The 21648-nt window shown below is 44.8% G+C and overlaps 3 protein-coding genes across 3 annotated transcripts; 1 reads left to right on the top strand and 2 right to left on the bottom strand.

The window, feature by feature from the left end:
• The first annotated feature begins 5123 nt into the window (after window positions 1-5123).
• Window positions 5124-8946, top strand: LOC4330195 (cationic amino acid transporter 9, chloroplastic). Its single transcript, XM_015771926.3, has 8 exons — window positions 5124-5499; window positions 6135-6544; window positions 6745-6921; window positions 7072-7296; window positions 7386-7562; window positions 7654-7890; window positions 8152-8241; window positions 8399-8946. Exons 1-8 carry the CDS (start codon window positions 5151-5153, stop codon window positions 8549-8551), a joined length of 1818 nt encoding a protein of 605 aa, XP_015627412.1. The 5' UTR covers window positions 5124-5150; the 3' UTR covers window positions 8552-8946.
• Window positions 8947-12294: 3348 nt separating this feature from the next.
• Window positions 12295-15413, bottom strand: LOC4330196 (putative kinase-like protein TMKL1). Its single transcript, XM_015767824.3, has 2 exons — window positions 14592-15413; window positions 12295-13280 (listed from the first exon to the last, which is right to left on the bottom strand). The coding sequence occupies exons 1-2, from the start codon at window positions 15244-15246 to the stop codon at window positions 12700-12702; spliced, it is 1236 nt and encodes a 411-aa protein (XP_015623310.1). The 5' UTR covers window positions 15247-15413; the 3' UTR covers window positions 12295-12699.
• A 3448-nt stretch (window positions 15414-18861) lies between these two features.
• On the bottom strand, window positions 18862-20349 carry LOC4330197 (cuticle collagen 2). Its single transcript, NM_001416798.1, has one exon. It carries the CDS (start codon window positions 20072-20074, stop codon window positions 19142-19144), a length of 933 nt encoding a protein of 310 aa, NP_001403727.1. The 5' UTR covers window positions 20075-20349; the 3' UTR covers window positions 18862-19141.
• Between the last annotated feature and the right edge of the window lie 1299 nt (window positions 20350-21648).

A 21648-nucleotide genomic window follows, 5' to 3' on the forward strand; every position in this document is an offset into this window, starting at 1 on the left:
GGTTTGTCAACTAGAGCCAACTCAAATCTCGTAATTTTACAAAAACCAAATGGTTTTCATCGGTTTTTTCAATCCGGGTGTGATATTTGTCTAACTTAGGTCTCATTTGAACTAGTAGCGGATAAAGATTAATTGGATTTAAATTATTTTAATTTAAAAATAAATTTATCTAATATTTGAAAGTAATTTCTATATAAAAAGTTTTCACACAAAATATATTATTTACCAGAGTGAAATCAGTATCTTAATTAAAAAAAAGGAGCAGAGGAGAAAATGTATCCTATTAATTAGGATGGACGAAGCAGAGGAGAAAATGTATCCTATATATCTAATATTACGATCCAAGGAGGGTGGAAATTGGTGACATCAACAGGCTGTGTGTACCATGGCAATGTACAGCATGTGCTCACGACGCCTAAGAAAAGGGCGAATTTGTCTTTAATCGGTAGCGTGTAGAAGCACTAAGCACTAACAGCAACAAAATGACCCGTTATTATGCGGTGTCTAGGTCGTAGAAGGCACGCGTCGATCATAAATAAATTAGATAAAGCGACAACCGAGGAAGAATTGCATGCTTTGTGGAGTACTGACAAGTGACATTTGATGACTAACGTCGCTTCTCTCTATATCTCAATTCGGGCCGTGTTTATAGATTTATTTTATTTCTTCTAACTTCCAACTTTTTCGTAACATCAAATGTTTATACACATGCATAGAGCATTAAATGTGGACGAAAAAAACCAATTACACAGTTTACATATAAATCGTGAAATGAATATTTTGAGCCTAATTACGCTATGATTTGACAATGTGGTGATATAGTAAACATTTAGTAATGACAGATTAATTAGGTTTAATAGATTCGTCTCGCAGTTTACAGGTGGAATCTATAATTTATTTTGTTATTAGTCTACATTTACTACTTCAAATATGTATCCGTATACTTAAAAAAAATTGGAGCATTTGCAAATTTGCCACTGTTTTTTCTAATATTGCAAGGTTGCCACTTAAATGATAGTTCTAGTGGCATTTTTATAATTTTTTTAGTGGCAGTTTTGCAATAACGATTCAAAGTAGTGGTAAATTTACAATTGCCTAAAAAAAAATTTTGGCACACGAAATAAACACAGCCTCGATCGCTTCCTCTGTTCTTTTTTCTAGGATAACTTAACATCGTTCTGAAAACGTAGGATATATATTCGTTGTGTTAAACTATACTTGTCGCGAAAGGAAAATGGAATTAACAGCATAAGAGCTCAATGTCCCGTAAATGACAAATGAATAAAAGCTAGTGATTGTGTAGAAGGCATGACAAATGAGTTGATGGTTGACAGCCAGAGCTGATATGATTTCGCCCGATTAATATCGCAACCAAGCTTGTTCAGTGCACGCAAAAATAGTGTGCTAGCCAGGACCACGTAATTGCGTGCACTAATCCTCGAATGCGACCATGGAATAGAATGAACTAGCTAATCATTAGAATCCTCAACGACCTAGAATTTCAATTCCATTTCGTTCGTGTGGATGCTTAAGCCTACAAAATAATATTACGTCCGTATTTTAATATATAGTATTATTAACTTTTTGAAATATGCATTCATCCTATAAAAATATAAGTCATGCTAAAAACCTTTAGTAATAAATCAAGTAAATAATAATAATAATTTTAAAAATAAAATGAATCATCAAACTTATTTTAAAAAGTAAAGTAAATTATATATAAAAAAATTAATGGAGTACTTTGAAATGCCGTTTAATGACCGAGTAATGCTTATGAAATTCCTCTGAAAAAAATGAGTAATGCAGATGAAATGACCATTTCAAGTAGCCGGACCGTTTCTTTTTGGGTCAGCGTTCAGATTACCCATAGACACAGCCACACAAGCATCTTAATTAACACAATACAAATATTCTCTCCGTTTTTAATACATATGTTATCGTTGGCTTTTCAACGTGCGTTTAACCATTCGTTTCAATCAAAAAATTTATATGATTATTATTAATTTTATTGTGATTTAATTTATCATCAAATGATTTTTAATATAACTTAAATAGTGTTATATTTTTTTAAAAAAATTTGAACAAGATAAATGATCAAACGATTTTCAGAAAATCAACTGCATCGTGTATAAAAACGAATGGTCAAACTTTTTTCAAAAAATCAACGACATCGTGTATTAAAAAACTACAGTGTGTGTAACCATGTGTTTGAGACTTTGAGCTTTGAGGCGATGCGATAAAGGCAGAGGCTTCAAAGTGGACAGCGACCGAGAACGACGATAAGATTTGCGACGCCGCGGCGCCACGTCAAGAGATAGTAGGTGTCCCCATTCGGTAGGCTGTTTGGGACCTTTCGACCACAACTCCCACACACTATCCAGCGCTGGCATCCTCATCACGGCCTGATCAATGATCCCCTCCAGCTGATCGAGATACTAACTAACTGAAATTAGCTCTAACTACTCCGGATTACTTAAGTTGATATGATCACCATGGCTAGATTATCAGAGCATCAATATGTATCTTTGCAGAGCCTTGCAGGCCAGGGCTGGAAATGGCAATAATGTTTTTGCTTAATCCTCGTTGATTGGGTCCGTTTCGTCGCATGCTGGGTCATGGATCATCTTATATCGTCGCTTATAAGATTCTTTTTAGCATTCTCTTAGCCTACCTAGTAATAGTTAGCTCTTTACTATGACTATAGGACCTACTTATCTTTCTCATATAGTTTTTTTTGGTTCCGGTGTCCGAACCGAAAGTTTACAGCCCGTTTTTCCTCTCTTTTTTTTTTCTCTCCTACACCTCGGCATTTAGCCGGTTTATAGCGTACCATTATACTTGCTCTTATGGCTTATCCGCTTCTCATAGCTTCCACGTCAACTGCAAGACAGGCAGGTACGGCGAGAGGCAAATCATTGGCGGTTTTTGTAGTGGATTGGCATCCAAACACCAGCGCCAAACATAAAACATAGCTGTCGTTCGCCCTGTCCACGATTTCACGAATCCGTATGCACTCCGCTGCTTGAGAGCGGTTTGCCAACAGCCAACCAACTGCTGCTGCTCGGTGGGTGCTTAATTAATTTTCGTCGGCGTCGGTGTCAGCGGCGGCAGAAAGCGTTGAAACACCTGAACCGACCATCGGCTCTAATGCCAAACGATGGTCGTCGTGCCGTTTGCTGAGTAGCTTTTGGCGCTGGTAGTGCGCTACTACTCGGTCCATTTGTTGGAAGAGGTCGCATATTGCATATTGTTTTTTTACTTGTGTGGCTTGATTTCTGCAACTTCCAAGCTAGAAATAATAATAATAATAATAATAATAATAATAATAATAATAATAATAATAATAATAATAATAATATACTAAAGTAGATATCCCGTTCGACGAAATGATACTTGGTAGGTACCAGCTGATGATACCTCTTAGATATCGTCTTATGTCTAATAGGAATTAGTCGATAGCATATGATACCTGTAAAGTACCATCCCATCCAAACGGGTTAACATCTTATAGCATTTTTTTAAAAGGAAATTAGGCGGCAGTTTTTTTTTCTTCTTTTAAATGTAATCTTCAAAGGAAAAAAAAGAAACATTTCTAAAGATCTTGCACGAAGCAAGGTTTGAGTCAGTGGTGGGTCTTGTGGTATGTTCTTTTGGGCCCAACTGGTTCCAGTAAGAAATAAGTTCACTTAAGGTCCTTTAACTTTTCAACGAATCCAATTTTCATCCTTCAACCGGAAAACCAGATACAATGGGTCCCTCGACTATTAAAACCGGTACAAAGGAAGTCCCTCAACGGTTTCTATGGTGGTTTTGATTGACGTGGCGTCTACGTGGCTGCTTTGACTTGGTCCTTGTCCTACGTGACGATGATGTGACACTATAAGCAAAATATAAAAACTAAAATTAAAAACAAAAATGTGGAGCCCACGTCAGACAGACAAAAGAAAAAATAGTGAGACTCACAAGTCAATGGGTCCCACCCTCCTATCTACACACAGAAGACGGGAGACGAGAGAGGAGGGACCGACGCCTCCTCCTCTGTCCCTCCTGGCCATCCTTCCTCGTCGGCCGACGAGCACGCGCAGAGAGGGAGAAGGGCGGCAGCCAGTGAGAAGAGGTGGAGATTGACGCGGAAGACGATCGCTGGCCGTCGCCCCCTGCGCGCCTCTCTTTCCGCCCGTCGCCGTCGAGCCCTACCCACGACGCCCCGCCATCACCGGCCTCTCTGCCTCCTCCCTCCCCACCCGCCTCACCGGACGCCGTGCGCCGCTCCCTCCTCTCCCGTCTCCCGCCGGCCACCGCACGCCCATCCTCTCCAGTTGGCCGTCACACGCTGCTCTCTCCTCTCCCATCTCTTGCTGGCCGCCACGCGCTGCTTCTTTCCCACCGGCAACCACGCACCACTGCCTGCCTCCCTGTGGCCGGACGATGTTGTTCATCGGGGATCCCTGCTCCAGATTCGACTGTGATGCGAGAGGAAGTCGAGCGCCTCGCTGGCGAGCGACACATGCTTGCCGAGCCCGCCCTCGCCTCCACTACCACGACCGCCCTCGCCACCTCCCACGCCTCCCCTGGGTTCGGTCTTGGGCGGGCTCGACAAAGCCTGGAGAGAGGAGAGGGGAGAGAGATGAAGAGAGGGGAGTGGGAGAGAAGAGGAAGAAAGAGGGGTGAGAATGACATGTAGGGCCCATGTGAGCCCCATCACGGTTTTTATTATTTTCCAAATCAAAGTGCCACTTAAGCGTCACGTCAATACCACGTCAGATTAAGACAGAGTCAAATTAGCCACGTAGGCGCCACATCAGCTGAAACCGCCGTTCAAATCATCATAGGGCTTATATTGCACTAGTTTTGACAAATAAGGGACCTGTTGTATCTGGTTTTGAGAGATAAGTGACCGTTTATCTGGTTTTTGGTTGAAGGGCAAAAATCGGATTCGTTGACAAGTTAAGGGACGTCAGGTGAACTTATTCCTTCCAGTAAAACTGTAGCTAATAAATGGGCCTTACAACTTCTCAAAAATTGGGCCATGCAAAGAGATCTAGTAAATGGGCCTCCCTTAAGAAAAGCTAGTAATAATGAGCCCAATAATGACTTGTACCAGTCCGAAGGGGACTCTGCGCAACCCGGTCCCGACCGAACCACACCGGATGACGCAAGAGCCGACGTCACTCCTCCCCGTCTGGGCGCGGGCGCCAACGCGGAGGCCCAAGACCACACGGCGCCACCCGCTCCACCTCCACGAAGCAGCCATGGAGGAAGAAGGCGCAGACCACCGGCCCCCCTCCTCCTCCTCCGGCGGCCGCGGCTTCCTCTCCGGCCTCTGCGCCGCCGCGCTACGCCGCAAGCCCATCTCCGCCCACGCGGCCCACGCCGCCTCCGGCGAGGGCCTCGTGCGGCAGCTCGGCGTCTTCGAGCTCGTGCTCCTCGGGATCGGCGCGTCCATCGGCGCCGGGATCTTCGTCGTCACCGGAACGGTTGCCCGCGACGCCGGCCCAGGTCAGGCCCAAACGCCCCCTCTTTTTTTCCTCGTTCGCTTCGGTTTAGAGTCCGCGGTTGCAGCACTCTAATTTAGCGTTGGAGCAACTCTGGTCAACTTGTTGGCGCCACTGGGCTACAGTACAATCGGCTGCCTGCATATGACATTGACATATCTATTGCAAGAATTCAGCAGTGTAGCAGCCAGGCAGGCATTAGGGAATTGCTAGGCAGTTTGATCATACTGCTCGTAGTCGTAGGCAGTAGTTGGTTAAACATATCTATTGCAAGAATTCAGCAGTGTAGCAGCCAGGCAGGCATTAGGGAATTGCTAGGCAGTTTGATCATGCTGCTCGTAGTCGTAGGCAGTAGTTAGTTAAACATATCTATTGCAAGAATTCAACAGTGTAGCAGCCAGGCAGGCATTAGAGAATTGCTAGGCAGTTGATCATGCTGCTCGTAGTCGTAGGCAGTAGTTAGCTAATCGCTGCTCTTTTATATAAGCAGATTTGTGTAGTGGCCATTTACGGACTGCCTTATTGTTGTTGATCACGGTGCAAATGATTGGTAGTTGATGGCCACATCAAATCAATTGCCTCTTTGCACTTTGCCCATTTCATCATTTCCGCTAAAACTTACATGGGTGCTCTAAGCAGGTGTTACAATCAGTTTTGTTCTTGCTGGAGCCGCATGTGTGCTCAATGCCTTGTGCTATGCCGAACTCGCATCTCGATTTCCTGCTGTGGTTGGGGGAGCATACTTGTACACGTATGCGGCGTTTAACGAGCTCACCGCGTTCCTGGTTTTCACTCAGTTGATGCTTGATTATCATATTGGGGCGGCAAGCATAGCTCGTAGCTTGGCAAGCTATTTTGTCCAATTCCTTGAGCTAATTCCATTCTTGAAGGGCCATATTCCAACTTGGATAGGTCATGGAGAAGAGTTCTTTGGTGGTGTTGTATCAGTTAATATATTAGCTCCAATTCTTCTCATCATCTTAACTACAATTCTCTGCTATGGGGTCAAAGAATCATCAGCAGTAAATACCTTTATGACTACATTGAAGGTAAGGCTGCGTTTATGGGGTTTTCCCTGCACTAGGATGCATAACTTTGCAGCTTTCATGTGTTTAAGTGAGCTTATCTTATAGCATTACCATTAGGCGTTCTATGACTATGAATTATGATATATAAATTTCTGCATGCACATGAAGGTTTATTTTACTTTGTTGATCAATGAAGTGGTGTTCTTGTTTCCCTGATGCAGATAGTGATTGTTATAGTTGTTGTATTTGCTGGTGTCTTTGAGGTGGATGTATCAAATTGGTCACCGTTTATGCCAAATGGTTTCAAATCTGTTGTAACCGGAGCTACAGTGGTCTTTTTCGCATATGTTGGATTTGATGCAGTTGCTAATTCTGCTGAAGAGGCCAAAAAACCACAGGTGATTTCAGTAACTACCCATATTTGTTGTGTTCATTTGACTCTCTGGGGTTGGAAATAACATTTCATTTTTCCCATTTTATTTCCAGACTATGATAGTATGATTTTTGCTTTAACTTCTCTTTCTGCTCATGCATTCAAAATTCTTCAGAGGGACTTGCCGATAGGTATCCTAGGGAGCCTTCTAGCATGCGTCTTATTATATGTTGCTGTATGCTTGGTGATTACTGGAATGGTGCCATATACTTTACTTGGTGAAGATGCTCCTTTGGCTGAGGCTTTTGCTGCTAAGGGGCTGAAATTTGTTACTGTATTGATCAGCATCGGAGCTGTTGCTGGTCTTACTACAACACTTCTTGTTGGTTTGTATGTTCAGGTATACCTTCCAACTTATCTATAAGTGATCCGTCTTTGCTTTAATCAAATTGATCAACTTTCTGAACATTGCCTTCTTTGAAATCACAGTCACGTTTGTATCTTGGACTTGGAAGGGATGGATTGCTACCTTCAATATTTGCCAAAGTACACCCAACGCGTCATACTCCTCTGCATTCTCAGATCTGGGTTGGTTGTGTTGCAGCAGTTTTGGCTGGTCTCTTTAATGTGCATGAACTCTCTCATATTCTCTCAGTTGGCACGCTGGTATGTAAACTTCAGTTAATATTCGCTATTACAAGTTTACAACACATAACTGTTTGCTTCTTTTTTTTTTCCTTTTTTATGTGTGATGCAGACCGGTTATTCAGTTGTATCAGCTTGTGTAATCACACTTCGATGGAATGACAAGACCACCAGTTGTCGCTCCCTTGGAAATATGTCAATCTGGCAGGAGGGTGTTCTATGTCTTGTCATAATTGCTCTTTGTGGTTTCGTAGCAGGAATGTGCTATCGGTTTAGCTATGCCATTGCCTTCATGATAATAGCTCTTCTCATAGCTGTTGCTGCTGGTTTTGCTCTCCAGTTTCGACAGGTAAGTACCTTTTATATTAGCCAGTAGTACTAATTAGTAGATCCTCGCATACCTACCTCGTGTCATCTCAGATGTGCTCCATAGTCTGTACCAAGTGATCCTTATTGGAGTGATTACATGGATCACCCTCTTTTGTTTTTCTGCTTGCAAATTGCAACCGTGCATGAATGTGTTAATAAACTAAACTGTACATATCGAATCTACTGTTCCAAGGTATTGTACAGTTGTTTATTCAAAATCTTGCATGGCATGCATTTTCAGGTATATGTGGATCCACCTGGCTTTTCTTGTCCTGGAGTTCCTATTGTTCCAATGGTCTCTGTTTTCTTCAATATGCTTCTCTTTGCTCAGGTTTGCATGACTCAACTTCTTGGATATATCTGCATTTTCTTTCTTTGAATTTAAATATGAAAACTTTGTTTGTACCCTCTGTCTTGGTGTCTTGGCTTCTGTTGACTGATGAATCTTCCTAAGTCATAACTGATGGCAATCATTCTACATCTCGCAGCTGCATGAAGAAGCTTGGTATAGATTTGTCATCCTTAGTCTCCTTGCTGTGGGTGTCTATGCCGGCTATGGTCAGTACCACGCAGTTCCTTCAAGTTCAGACCACCCACACCCGGCCGTTGCTTATCATGGAATTCCTTCTGAAGCTCCATGAGCTACTGCAATTTGCAAGCCTCCGGCTTCATCCCAAAGTTCATGTGCAATACATCTGGGTAGCCTGGGGCCTATTATTTTCCCCAGCTGGAATATTAAACCTCGCCTTGTCACCATGCATACTCCATAGTTCCACACCGTACACTGTAAATCGCCAGTCTTAAACGAAGATATTTTAGCTGGCATCATACCAATATACCATTCACCATAGATGCCAAAAGGACAGACAAGTTGCCCTCCTGTATCTAGAAAGAAGGAATCTAGCAAAGTAGTAGCAATTTTTTGTCACTTCTATGTGCTGAAATGAACCTTTTGATATCACTTCTTATGGGTGAAGGATAGATGATTGCGTTGCTCATTTTTAAATATATGAATCTCACCATATTTTTGTAGGAACTTTACAATAGTCAGATCATTTCTGCTACGAATATCGAACTATGAGAAGTTAAACTTAGGGGTTGTCCAGATCGATGTCATTTCAAACTATACCCTTTTATGGTAAAATTGTTAAAGATGTACATACATTTAGTTTTCTTTTTTTACCAAACTTTGGTAAATACATAAGCAATCATGCCAAAACATTAATATTGAACTATGAGAATATATAAGGGCTGTTCAGGTTTATTTTGGCTTCAATTTGAACCGCCACTTTACACGGCATTGTGTGCATAGTATATCAGATGCTGGATTGCTGGGCCGCTGTTGTTCTTTGCCAATTTTAAGCTTACCAAAAATTTGGATTGCCGAAAAAAAATTGTCACTCATTTGGTTTGCTACCACAAATTTGGCAATGCCATTTTTTATTTCAACACTAGCCTAGCAGGTCTTAAAAAAAAATTGGTAGTAATCCAAACAAACATCTTGCCAAAATTTTGGCAATTGCTAACCTGCCAAAAGAATCAACTAGGCCCGAGTCATACTGCAATAAGCGCTACTACTACTATACTCCCTTTTAGTTATTCCTAAATGATCTACATATTTGTGTTCATTCATTAGGTCTATTCGTTATTTGTACATTAGAGTAAATGGACATTGATACATGCATCCATGCACACAAACATTTGTAACATATATGCAATATCTTGATTTGCTATTGGCTAGGAAATAGTGGGGATGGTGCATGCATTAAGTTTGTTGCTAGAGTAAATATAGTATGAGAGTTATTAGCTTTTCTTGTTATTAGTGTACCTATGAAATATACAGATAAATTTGGAATGGATGGAGTAGTTTTTTCTTCCGTCTCCACACGCTTCACTTAACTACTCATCAATAATTCTGGGACAGCGATAATTGCAGAATTGCAGTACGTACTAGACTAGTTCGTGCAGTGCAGGTACACAATTAAGTCACTTAACTCCGGTACTTGCTTCCCGATCCAACTTAACACCAGTACATGAGTACTATCTCGCGGTGCAGCAACACCGGCCAAGAGACAGCCACAGCGCAGCGAATCGTGAAGGATGGTAGAGTAGGAGGAGCAGCGCGTAGCAATCAATTCATTCCACTGCACCTTTACCTTCCCGTTCCCGTCCCGTCCAGCGCAACAAGCCGCTCCTACCACATGCCCCGCTCACATGCGATTGCACGAACGCATCATCATCGCACTCGCGCCACGTCCGGTGGCGACTGGCCGTGGCCACGCCTGCACGCACTGCTGCAAGTGGTTAAACCTGCCACTCTAGCACTCCTTCCGCCCCCATTTTCACTTAAGCTGTGTTTAATTCACACTAAAATTAAAAAATTAGTTAAAATTAAAACGATGTGATGAAAAAGTTGAAACCTGAAAGTTTGTATGTAGGAAAATTTTGATGTGATAAAAAAGTTGAAAGTTTGAAGAATTATTTTGGAACTAAGCACGGCGCTAGTACTCATTGTGTTCCATTTTAAGTATTTTAAGTATATAGTTGTGATTTCTATGTCCAACCTTTAATCGTCTATTTTGTTTATTTTTTTATGGTTTATATTTTTATTATTATTAGATGATAAAGCATGAATAATATTTTATACATGACTTATTTTTTTTTTAAAAAATAAGCTTTTTAAATAAGTCAAACGGTCAAACGTTGATCCACAACTACACTTAGGGGCTGTTTGGTTCTTAACTAACATTGCCATAACTCATTTTAGAAAATGTTAGACAAGTGTGGCTTGCCACACTTTTTGTGGCCTATAAATTGTAAGCCACACTTGTGGCAAAGTTAGGCAAATGATTGAGTCTATGACATGTGGGGTAGGACGGCAAGAAAGTGTGGCTTGCCATAACTATGGCAATGAACCAAACACAAGGCTAAGGATGTGTGGCAGTCTAAAGTGTGGTGTGGCAAGTTAAAGCATTGAACCAAACAGCCTCTAAAAATTGGACGTAGGGAGTACAAATTATACTACAATGCAGTAGTACATACTCCTACTAGCTACTCCATTGAGTAGTAGTAGTACTAACAAGTTTTTTTTTTTGCGGGGAAGTAGTACTAACAAGTTGAAGAGATTTTGTGGTAGTGTGATACAGATCGATCGTGGCTGGCTACTCAAGCAAGCAAGGAGACAGGCGTGTTTCATGGCAATCGTTACAGCACGGAGCCCCCGGTGCTCGACGACAAGATCTACGCATTAGAGACGCCGGAGAGGACGGGCGGCCGGTGCGTCGGCCCATGGGTTGGAAGCTAGTATAGCTCTGGTGGTGGAGTTTGGAGGCTGCGTTGCCTCCGTTTTGCACCGGGACAGGTCTCCTTCACGTGCACTGCCGCTTTTGCGCCATGATGGGGTCTCGTCCCCCCTGGCCCGCCGTGAGTGAGACGCAGGGGCTACCCGGTAAAAAAGGGGAAAAAATTGTAACCTTCACACCAACCCGACTCTTTTTCTATTTAACACACACTCACCTCACCAACCTGATTCTGACACAAAGTAAAGGCTATGTTCGTCGGTGAAGAAGATGTCGATCGAATCTGTAGTAGGAGCACTAGTAGATGGGAGTAGATCGTAGTAGAGCAATACGCCAATATTAATACGGAAGTTATACTGCAGCCTGTACGCTTGTACGGCTGTACCCATCACCAGTGCATCAGAAAATGGGAGTTGTTGGGGATTTTCAGAAGCTGTGGATGTCTGTATTCTGGTATGCTAGCTCCGAAAAGGAAAAGTAATGATAGCACATGTATCCTTTGTGTCGGCGAAAGGAACGGGATTGATTTTTGAGGCCACTGGGGTGGTGTGGTGAGCAATTAGAATCGCTCATAGTTAAACCATGGAGTAAGAGCACCCGCAATAGTAAAATAAGATATTCTCTATAAAATATGTACATCTCAGCAATAGACTAGATTAATAGTAAACCACCTCAATAATATGTCTACATGGGATCTATAGCTCTCTAATTCATTGTCTCATTTTTCTCTATAGACTATCTCCAGGTTAGTAAATAGCTTTGCTTTCTCTTTTCATTTAATCTCTTCTAAATATAAAAATATGCTGACATGGATCTTTTCTAAAGAGCCTATAGATATCCATTGCGGCTGCCCTGAGTGTGTATGACTAGACGCCACTAAGCCACAGGCTATCAGAAACAACGAACCGTCGTGGGTTAGTTACAATTGGGAGCAGAGAGTGAATTATTTGTTTACTGATAATGACAAATCTCCAACCTTGCAAGGACCAGCATTGGGGAAGGAGCCAATGGCACCACTGAAAGGAATCACCATTCGTGGTTGTCAGTATGTATAGCACAAACGCACATGCAATGAGAGGTGTGGGAGCATCGTAATCTCTACAGTAACTTTAGTTTCATGGCGTCTGGATGAGGAACATTCCAGTTCACATGGAGTGTTTCGATGCATTAAAAGTACAACATATACATTTCACTAACAGTGTGTTATACAGTTCTTCAGGGGCACTGGCCTATGAACAGCAGTTCTACATTTTTTTTTTCGGTTCCAGGTAATGCACAAGAAAAACACAGTGATCCTGCATCTGAAGCACCCCTCCAGCATGTATGTTACTCTGAGTTCATGTCAAGGCTATTCAGTTCCCTGGCCAGCACAAATTCAGCAGGTTTCTAGCCTTGGCCAGGCTGAAATGCCTCAGTACTCGTCATTGCTGTATATGCTGCTATAATGCAATGCCGATTAAATAGCAAGCCGGTAAACTACCCAGTTTAATTTATTTTGCAATCTCTTCGAGCTTTTTGAGTATAAACTTTGTGTTAGGTCTCAATGATGGTGAAGGGCTACAGCAAGCTGTTGCCAACTCGAAGAAAGCATTCAAATTCTTTTCCTTCCCTGACTTCTTGCTCTGCCTGACAAGATCGGAGCTGAATGCATCAGAAATCTTCCTCTCAAGAACCAAATTTTTGAACGAGACAGGCAATAGGATGTCGCGAGGGTTTGGCGTGTTATCCTTTGCTGATTCCTTCTGGGCAAGCATCTCAAGCAGAACTACTCCCAAGCTGTAGATATCAGTCTCTCTAGTGGCATCTCTCATCTTGATCAGCTCAGGTGCCTTGTAACCCTGTGCTGCTGAAGTTTCAAGCATCTCCTGGGCACCAGCAGGATTCAGCAGAAGGTAGAGGCCAAAGTCTGATATCTTGCACTCGTAATTAGCATCGAGCAGAATGTTGTTCGTCTTGATGTTCCCGTGAATTATCGGTTTCTCCAACCCTGTATGCAGGTAATCCAGTCCCTTGACAATACTGATAGAGAGCTTGCAAATTATATTCCATCTTTGTGAATCAACAATTCCCTCTGTTTTCGGTAGCAACAGAAAAACATTGCATGGTTAGCAACTATCACAATGAATGCCAGAAGATGCCTAATAACAACTTTATTGACAAATAATGTTATCCAAAATTCAGCCATCAATTAATATGGTGAATTTTCATCCACAAGCCCAACACTACATAATAAACTGACAGTTTAACTTAATTTATTGAAGATCTAGGTTCAATGATCGAAAAAGAAAAGGAAGATGAAATGCAGTGGTTTGAAAGTAAGACATTGCTAGTACAAAATTCTGGGAGTTAACTTGAAATATCAAATATGTAAATGTGTGCTCTTCTCTTCAATCAAGAGGCAACAATACTTGTATCTAAAGGACCTTTCTACAAAAGCCTGACTGATTAATTGAACACGGGAAACTTGTTATATCCTAATGATTATGGTAGTTAAGGGTTAATTAATGACTTCAACAAACATAAGGAGTCAGGACCATGTCACCAGTACACAGTGCTATGTCATGTTTCAAGCTAAACAAGAGTTGACAAAATACTTTTTGCAATCAGCAATTATAGCAAGGCATAGATTAGAATTAACACCATAGGTCCATAGCTATGAGGTTCCGAGCATGACTATCTTCTCCATTCCACTTGGACTCAAATCACTCAAAATTGAGAGTTTGAGACCAATTGCCCTACTGGTTTTCTTATGTCTTCAAACTCTCTTAGAAACTTCACTATGCCTTTTGCATTACAACAAATTCTTGACAGATCTGTTGCAGGCTTGCAGCTTACAGGTATAATTCATATCCAGCTATATTCTCCATGCTCATGTGAGTTTTTAACATTTTAAAAACGCTGTTACTAATTTAAAACGGAATTCCCCTAAAAAATTAAAATGGAGTTGAACTACCTCTTTTACAACAAAAAGTTACATTTTTTTTAAAAAAAATCACGTTGCTAATTTACACTGCACTTTCACAATGGTGGATAACTAGATACAGAAGATGAGATACGTGCATTGCAGCCTGCGTGCTTTTGATGCTACTCTGCAGTGCAGAGATGACTACTCTAATATCGCAGCATTGCCATCATTGCCTAACATTTCGGGGTGTAAGATCTCTTCTCCTAAAACTCTGACCTTGATCCCCATACTCGAATAGTATAATCAGTCACAGTAAATTATACTTCGAACATTGAAAATTTTGGAACGTAACAAGATTACTACGCAAAGAAGAGCTAAAAACTGCAAAAGGATACGAGAGAACAGATAAAATGCTCCACATTTGTTACCAAGAAACTAACAACAAGGCAAGTAAAATAAGCAGAGATGCAGACCAACCTTGCAAGAATCGCCGGAGCGAGCCGGCGGCGTAGAAGGGGTGCACGAGCAGCTTCTCCCCCCTCGGCCCGACGTAGAACGCGCGGAGCGGCACGAGGTTCGGGTGGCTGACCGCGCCGATCCGGCGCGCGGCGGCGGAGGCCTCGTCGGAGGTGAGCGCGCACGCGGGCCGCACGAACCGGAGCAGCACGGCGGCCTCCCCGGAGCGCATCGCGGCGCGGTACAGGGTGCTGTGCGACGACTTGGCCACCACCTCCCCCGGCGCCTCGAGGATGGCGGCGACGGAGAGCGCCTCCCCGCCGGGGAACTTGACGAGCGCGTCCGCCCTGCCGTACGCCCCTGCGCCGACGCCGCCCTGCGCGCCCACCCCGAGGCGGTCGGCGATGGGGGCCAGGTACGGCTGCAGCGCGCCGAGGCGGTCGGCGATCGGCGCGAAGTAGGGGAGCATGGTGTTGGCCGTCCTGCTCCGGCGGAGGCACGCCGGGAGGCGGGACGTGAGGCGGTCGAGCCGCAGGCCGCGGAGGCGCGGCCGGAGGTACCGGTACAGCAGGTAGACGAGAAGGATCCCGAGGATGGGGAGCAGGATGGAGTTGCTCCTCCCCTTCGCCTCCGGCTCGTCCCCCGGTGGCGCCGTCGCCGCCGTCGACTCCGCCATTGCTCCTATCTCCCAGTACTCCTCCTCCTTTCTCCTGGATAAAACGGAAGAAGCCAATGGCGGTGGGTCACCTTGCCTTGCCTTGCCGTGCTTGCTCCGCACAGTTTGCTTGCTCGCTTTTTCCCCTCGGGTGGAGGGAAGAGGCAGCGGCGAGGGGAGGGTGGCTTGAGATTCTTGTCGTCTCGAGGCTTGTTTCTTTATCACTGTGGGAGTGAGACGACGAGTGTGTGTATGTGTGTGATGGCTTACAGTCCAGCTTCACTCTGTTGATTGCCCTGGCCTTTTTGCCTTTTGCTTTTGGAGGTTGGGGTCGCGGAGCAGGTAGGTAGCCCAGTAGTGCGCAGTACGCGCTGTGGTGGAGTGTGGACGTGACGGCAAATCGGTGATTCTGCCCCGTTGAAATTGGCAGCGGCGGTTAGGGGCAGGAACGGCGGCGGGGCCGGGAAGTGGAAGGTATCCTATTTCTATCGCGCCTCGCGGTTGGACCGGGACGGCGGTGGTGGCGGAGACGAGACACATCACACAACACATGCGGGACGGGAGGGGAGGAAGGGAGGGACCGGCACCAACCGTGGTTGGCTGCTCCGTGTGGCCCGTGGTTACGGCTGCTTTCTGTTTGGCCGTTTCGACGAACACTGCGAGTGCGAGCCTAATTAACTGCGGTCGGATTCAGCCTTAAGATCCGTGCTATCTGGCGTCGATCCGACGGTGTTGATTGATTTCATCTAGTAGCGGACATATCTATCTAGGAGTGCAGAAAGAAAATTTCCCGGTCCGACTAGCTTTCGTGAGGTGCAACACATCAAGGCTTCTGTTGTTGTACAGTCGTGTTCCTTCATGAAGGAAACAGGTACAAGCTGATGGCCACGGAAGCGTCGTATTTCGTTGTGTCCAACATAGAAACCTCCTATCACATCTCGCTTTTAGCAACTACTATCAATAATAAACCTTGGTCCAGACTCTAAACAACAAGTCCCTGTCAAACTTTCGTTGTATTTACATGAAAATCCTTCATCAAGATTCATTTCGTTGATGCCTGCATACCAACATCAATAATAAAGTATATTAAGAATTGGTGTACTTCCAGTTCTATAGATTGTTTTTTTAACAAGTTTGTCATCATCATATAAAGCTCCAATAGTTGCGTAGGATTTCTAATGTATTTTATACCTTTATATTCATTTCAAAATTCGTGCATTACCTAACTTCTCCTGTTTTTTAATCTCTAAGAGCAACTCCAATAAACTATCACATAGCTAGCTCTTCAACTGACTTGGAGAGCCAAGCTTGTTGCTCTAACACTCTCTCTATTTACACACTCTATTTCGAATCTATAATACCGGGACACACATATCAACCTCTACTTCCTCATTCTTCTTCCTCCTCTTTCTCCCCTTCTTCTTCTCCCGTGGCCATCCTTGAGCTCTTCCCTCGGCGACAGCGATGGCAGAACCATGCGCTCATGAGGCGACGATGGCGGCGGTGAGAGGGGAGAAGACGATAGTGGCTGATCCGTGCAACGATAAGGGATAGCAATAGTTATGGCTACGACGACAGATACGGCTACAGTGATGAGCTCGACAAGAGGGGTGAAGCCGGCGACGAGAGGGGAGGAGGTGCGAGGAGGGCTCAGCGGAGCAGCCGCTTGTCCCTTCTTCACCCGTAACTCGAGCGGGGGGAGGACGGGGAAGGCGGTGTGCTGGGCGGGTGACCTAAGAGGATGATGACGGCGATGCTGGGTGAGCGGCACTGGGAGTATGACAACGATGACGCTAGGCGGGCAGGGAGTGAACGGCAGACGTGATGGGAAAAGGAGGAGAAAGAGAGAGGGGGTGGGACCCATGTCGATGGTAAGTTGTCTTGCCTTGCCAACTTTGGCCAATGTGGAGATGAATTTAGCCAGCCGGTTGGTAGGTCTATTGGAGCTTTTTTTTATATAAGTTTGCTAAAATTTGGCTTGGAGAGCCATTTGGCCATTCTTTTAGAGATGGTCTAACATGCCATCGAATTAGGTTACCGAGTTAGGTGTCACTATTGGCATCGCCATCAATCCCCTCTAACCCTATCTATATCTATCACTATCTCTACTATTATAAAAATCGAAGATATTTTTGCCCAAAATTTTAGTGCGTCGCTCTATTTCGATAAGATGTTGGTGTGCAAGCATGTGAGATATCTTTGCCTCTATATCTATTATAAAAATTGATAATTTTTTGGTTCGTCACATCTTTTCTTTTGTCCGTCTTTCATTTCCGACTCTATTCCCTGTTCCGTGCGCGATGCGTGAGATGAGCGATGGCCACCATGCGAAATGGTGCCGCAACAAATGAGCGGATCTGAACCGGTATGCAACAAGCGTGCAACCTAGGTTAATTCTGATTCCCACGCTTATTCATCGTGTCATCCCTGTGATCTCCCGCACGTGCCTTAACAATCCTACTCGATCAAATTCTGGAGCACGTTTGCGGCAACGAATCCAACGCTGCTCCGACTCCACCAAAAATCTCTCCGCCATATATACATGCTCTCGATCGATCGATCACATCTGTGAACAGATAGAGATGGCTAGCAATAAGGCGACGGTAACGCTCCACGGCTGTGACAGCACGGGGTGAGCGTCTAGGCAGAGATGATGTCAGCAACATCGGTTGATCACCGTGATCAGGATAGCGTTGAAGGTCAAGTGTGCCATGGGCCGCGATCGTGACCATGCTCCCGATGAAGCCATCGTCTCAGATGTCATCATCATTCCCGATGTCACAGACCGCTACATCCTTGTCATGTCGTCACGTTTCTTCCGGCGGAGCGATCAGACTGAAGTATGGGTGAAGATGAAGGTTTGTGTTTTGCCGTTACGGAGTGGGTGCATTCTTCATGGTTGCCAGGATGGTTGTGTTGGCCCTAACCAAGCTTAGGCCAAAGACCGAGTCAGTCAACTACTCCCTCAGATTCCATAATTCTTAGCATTTTGAAAAAGGTTGAGGTCTAACTTTTATTACTTTGACTATCAATAATTTTAAAAATATGTAGTTTGAAGGCATTAAAACAACACATATAGATTTGTCTTATAAAGTACTATGGTAAAGTAAAAAAGTATTTATTTTATTGTACATATTATAATACAAAAGCGCAATCAAAGATATATTTTGAAAACCGTATCATTGTTCAATACATCGAGAATTATGGAACCGAAGGGAGCAGAGCTGCACACCACATAGCCTTCTACATGCAAAGTGCAGCCACTCCTCAGTCGACGAATAGATAGTAGTACAAAAAATTCAAAATGACAAATGGTAATAGCTGAATTCAGAACATCGAAATAATACTTGGATCATGAATATTAAATCCTAATCATCCCATGTTTAACGTAATTTTAGTTCTTTCCCGTTGCAACGCACATGTCTTTTAGATATAAATTGAAACATAAGGGGACAAAATAAACATCTAAGGGACCGATAGATATAAACTGTATCAAAACTGAGCGTTTATTTGAAAAAGAAAAAGTTTGATATTTTAGAGGGGGAGGGGGAGGGGCCTTGAGCCCTTGACCCTTTTGCTCCTGTAAGTTTTGTGTCAGAATGGTAAGAGAAAGCCGTACATGTACATACCTAGAAATGGATGCATCCGAAGAACGTTATTTTCCGTTCATTAACACCTCCTTTTATCCGGCTCCTATCGGCATAAAATCACCAAAATAAAATCAAAATAGAAAAAGAGAGAAAAAATGATACAAGAAACATGACGTTACCGATGAACAGATCAGCTGTTCACAAGTACACCCATGTCACGATCCCCCTTCGTACGTAAAATGGCTCATAATGGTTTTACTCACTCCACGGTACGGTGCATGACTGCATGCATCACGTATGCATACTTGCCAAGTTGCCATGAACGCCTACAACCTCTGCAACCTGATTTGCTCCCTGAACTTGGCGATGAACTCGTCGGCCTTCCTGTCCACCTCGTCCTCCACCTCCGCCGCCAGCTCGGAGAGCTCATCACCGTCACCGTTGTAGTCGTCATGGTCGACGTACGACCTTTGCGGCGACGCGGCCATCTCGTCCTGCACGTCAGCCTTCTCGTCGTCGTCGTCGTCCCAGTCGGTGACCTCGCCGTCGTCGCTGAACGACTGGTCGCAACGAGGCGCCGGAGAAATGTAGCTCGGGAAGCCCTTCGACATGGCGGACGGCGCCGCCGCCGTCGCAGTAGCAGCGGGTTTCCGGGACCTGCAGACGGCGTCAAGAACAGAGGGCGGCGAAGGGGCGGCGCCCCAGAATCCCGCCGTCGATGCGGAGCTGTCCGTCTCTGCGCCAATGCCGTCGTCGCTGGCATCGCCGGCTTCGGACTCTATCCCCGGCATCGTCGGCGCCGGTGGCGGCGGCTTCAGCCTCCGCACCGGCAAGGAAAGCGGCCTCCCGCTCGCGCCGCCGCCGCCGCCGTCGTCACTCGCCGCATTGTCGGCGACCACGACGAGGGGGTCGTCGCTGAGGTACCGAGAGTTCCACGCCCTGGCGCCATCATCTCCACCGCCGCCGCCGCCGCCTCCGCCGCTGCCACCGGTGGAAATCTTCTGGGCGAAGACGCCATAGGAGACGACGAGGCCGAGGAGGAAGAGGTGGGGCACCTCCCACACCGCCTGCGCCAGCGATGGCAGCAGGGAGACGGCCCCGACGGCGACGGCGAGCAGCACGGCCACGGGCGCGAGGGCCGAGGAGAACTGCTTGCTGCTGTTCATCGCGTTCTTCGCGACGACATGGATGCCGCCGCCGCCGCCGCCTTGCGTACTGGGAGAGGACGACGCCGCGGCTTCGACGACGTCGTCGGCCATTGCCAGCTTGCGCGCGCGCGCGGGCAGACGTACGCGGAGAAGGCTTGTGCGTGTCACGGCGCGCGGTGTACGTTGCTGGGATGAGATCGCCGTGCTTTGGATGCAAACCTCGCGGTAGCTGCTACTGTTTGGGGATACCTTGCTTTGCGCCGCGGAGAGGCTTGGCTGCAAAGCAACGGTGAATATCGAGATGATGATGACGCCGCGGTTTCAACTTTGGAAGGCTGCTCTGCTCCGCGTGATCGCTTTGGCATAATCACGTCCACACGGTCACGGCATGGTAACAGCCCTAGCCTAGCTCCTATCCTCCAACGAACTGAACGAGAAATCTCCATAGTACCTGCTACTGCCATCTCAAAATAAGTACAGTCGTGAGAATCCGTATACAAAGTTTGACTAGCCATCTTATTTAAAAAATTTATGAGAAAATTAAAATAAGTTAGTCACACATAAAATATTATTCATGTTTTATCATCTAATAACATTAAAAATATTAATCGTAAAAAAATTTCAAATAAAACGAACGGTCAAACGTGAGACATAAACAGTGCAAAACTACACTTATTTTGAGGCAGAGATAGTAGTAATGAATCTAACAAAGATAAAGATTAAGTGGTTGATACGGAAAACATGAAAACCATTAACACATGATTAATTAAGTTTTCAATTATTATAAACTTAGAAAATGAATTTATGTGATATTTTAAAACAATTTATGTGTAGAAAATTTAGTACAAAATACACCATTTAGCATTCTGAAAAACATGTTGGGCAGAAATAGAGAAAAAAATATGTATCTTAATGTCTTCTTTTTGCACATTTTAGCATGCGAGGATGATTGTTTTGCGCGAAAAACAAAAGAAAATGTTAGTAGGATGTCGTCTTCTTTTTGCGCATTTTGGCATGAGAGGACGATTGTTTTGTGCGAAAAACAAAAGAAAAAGGAACGGTTTGATTTCTCGAGAGAAGCGAAAAGGGAAAGATGCGGTTGACGAGGGGCATGGGGACGTCTCGGCGATTCGTCGGGGCTCAGGAAGTTACACACTTGGCCACAAAGGCACCGACACCCCTCGATCACGGCTGTCCGCTTTGTCTTGCTCCGCGCCGGCCGACATCATCCACCATCAGTGGCGATCATTTCCCTCAATGATTCTCCGGGGCTCGCAGTTGAAAGATATCTGGCCGATCATGCTGCTGATACGCACAGAGATTACAGAAGATAGCAATTTGCCTATTCCTAGTTTCTACAGTGGATCCATGGATTCTGTACGATCTACAGTTCTACACCGCTGGTCATAACAGTGCAATGCTCTGTTTATGTGTTGTCATAACAGTGTAATGCTCTGTTTATGTGTTTCAGTCGTCTGTACTTGGGCAGTCCCGGTTGCTCAATGCCTCATTGCCTCAACCAGTGAAGACTGAAGAGTAGTGCTCTGTTTCCATCCAAAGCATGCATTGCATCTACTACTTGTTACCGGCTGGTTCATAGTTCAGACTGATGAGTAGTATAGTATTCACTTGTATTTTTAATTAACAGGACACTGGATCGCTGGCTGGTCTCATGCTTGCTGCCC

Source organism: Oryza sativa, chromosome 2 (assembly GCF_034140825.1).
Source record: "Oryza sativa Japonica Group chromosome 2, ASM3414082v1".
Lineage (NCBI taxonomy): Eukaryota > Viridiplantae > Streptophyta > Magnoliopsida > Poales > Poaceae > Oryza > Oryza sativa.

Excerpts from the sequence above, each read along its gene's own strand:
- LOC4330195 (XM_015771926.3), top strand. The coding sequence starts at position 5,151 with ATGACGCAAGAGCCGACGTCACTCCTCCCCGTCTGGGCGCGGGCGCCA. Across the intron at positions 7,297-7,385 it reads TTGTTGGTTTGTATGTTCAG|TCACGTTTGTATCTTGGACT; the intron begins GTATACCTTCCA and ends TTGAAATCACAG. Across the intron at positions 8,242-8,398 it reads ATATGCTTCTCTTTGCTCAG|CTGCATGAAGAAGCTTGGTA; the intron begins GTTTGCATGACT and ends TACATCTCGCAG.
- LOC4330196 (XM_015767824.3), bottom strand. The coding sequence starts at position 15,246 with ATGGCGGAGTCGACGGCGGCGACGGCGCCACCGGGGGACGAGCCGGAG. Across the intron at positions 13,281-14,591 it reads GCTCCGGCGATTCTTGCAAG|AGGGAATTGTTGATTCACAA; the intron begins GTTGGTCTGCAT and ends TACCGAAAACAG.
- LOC4330197 (NM_001416798.1), bottom strand. The coding sequence starts at position 20,074 with ATGGCCGACGACGTCGTCGAAGCCGCGGCGTCGTCCTCTCCCAGTACG.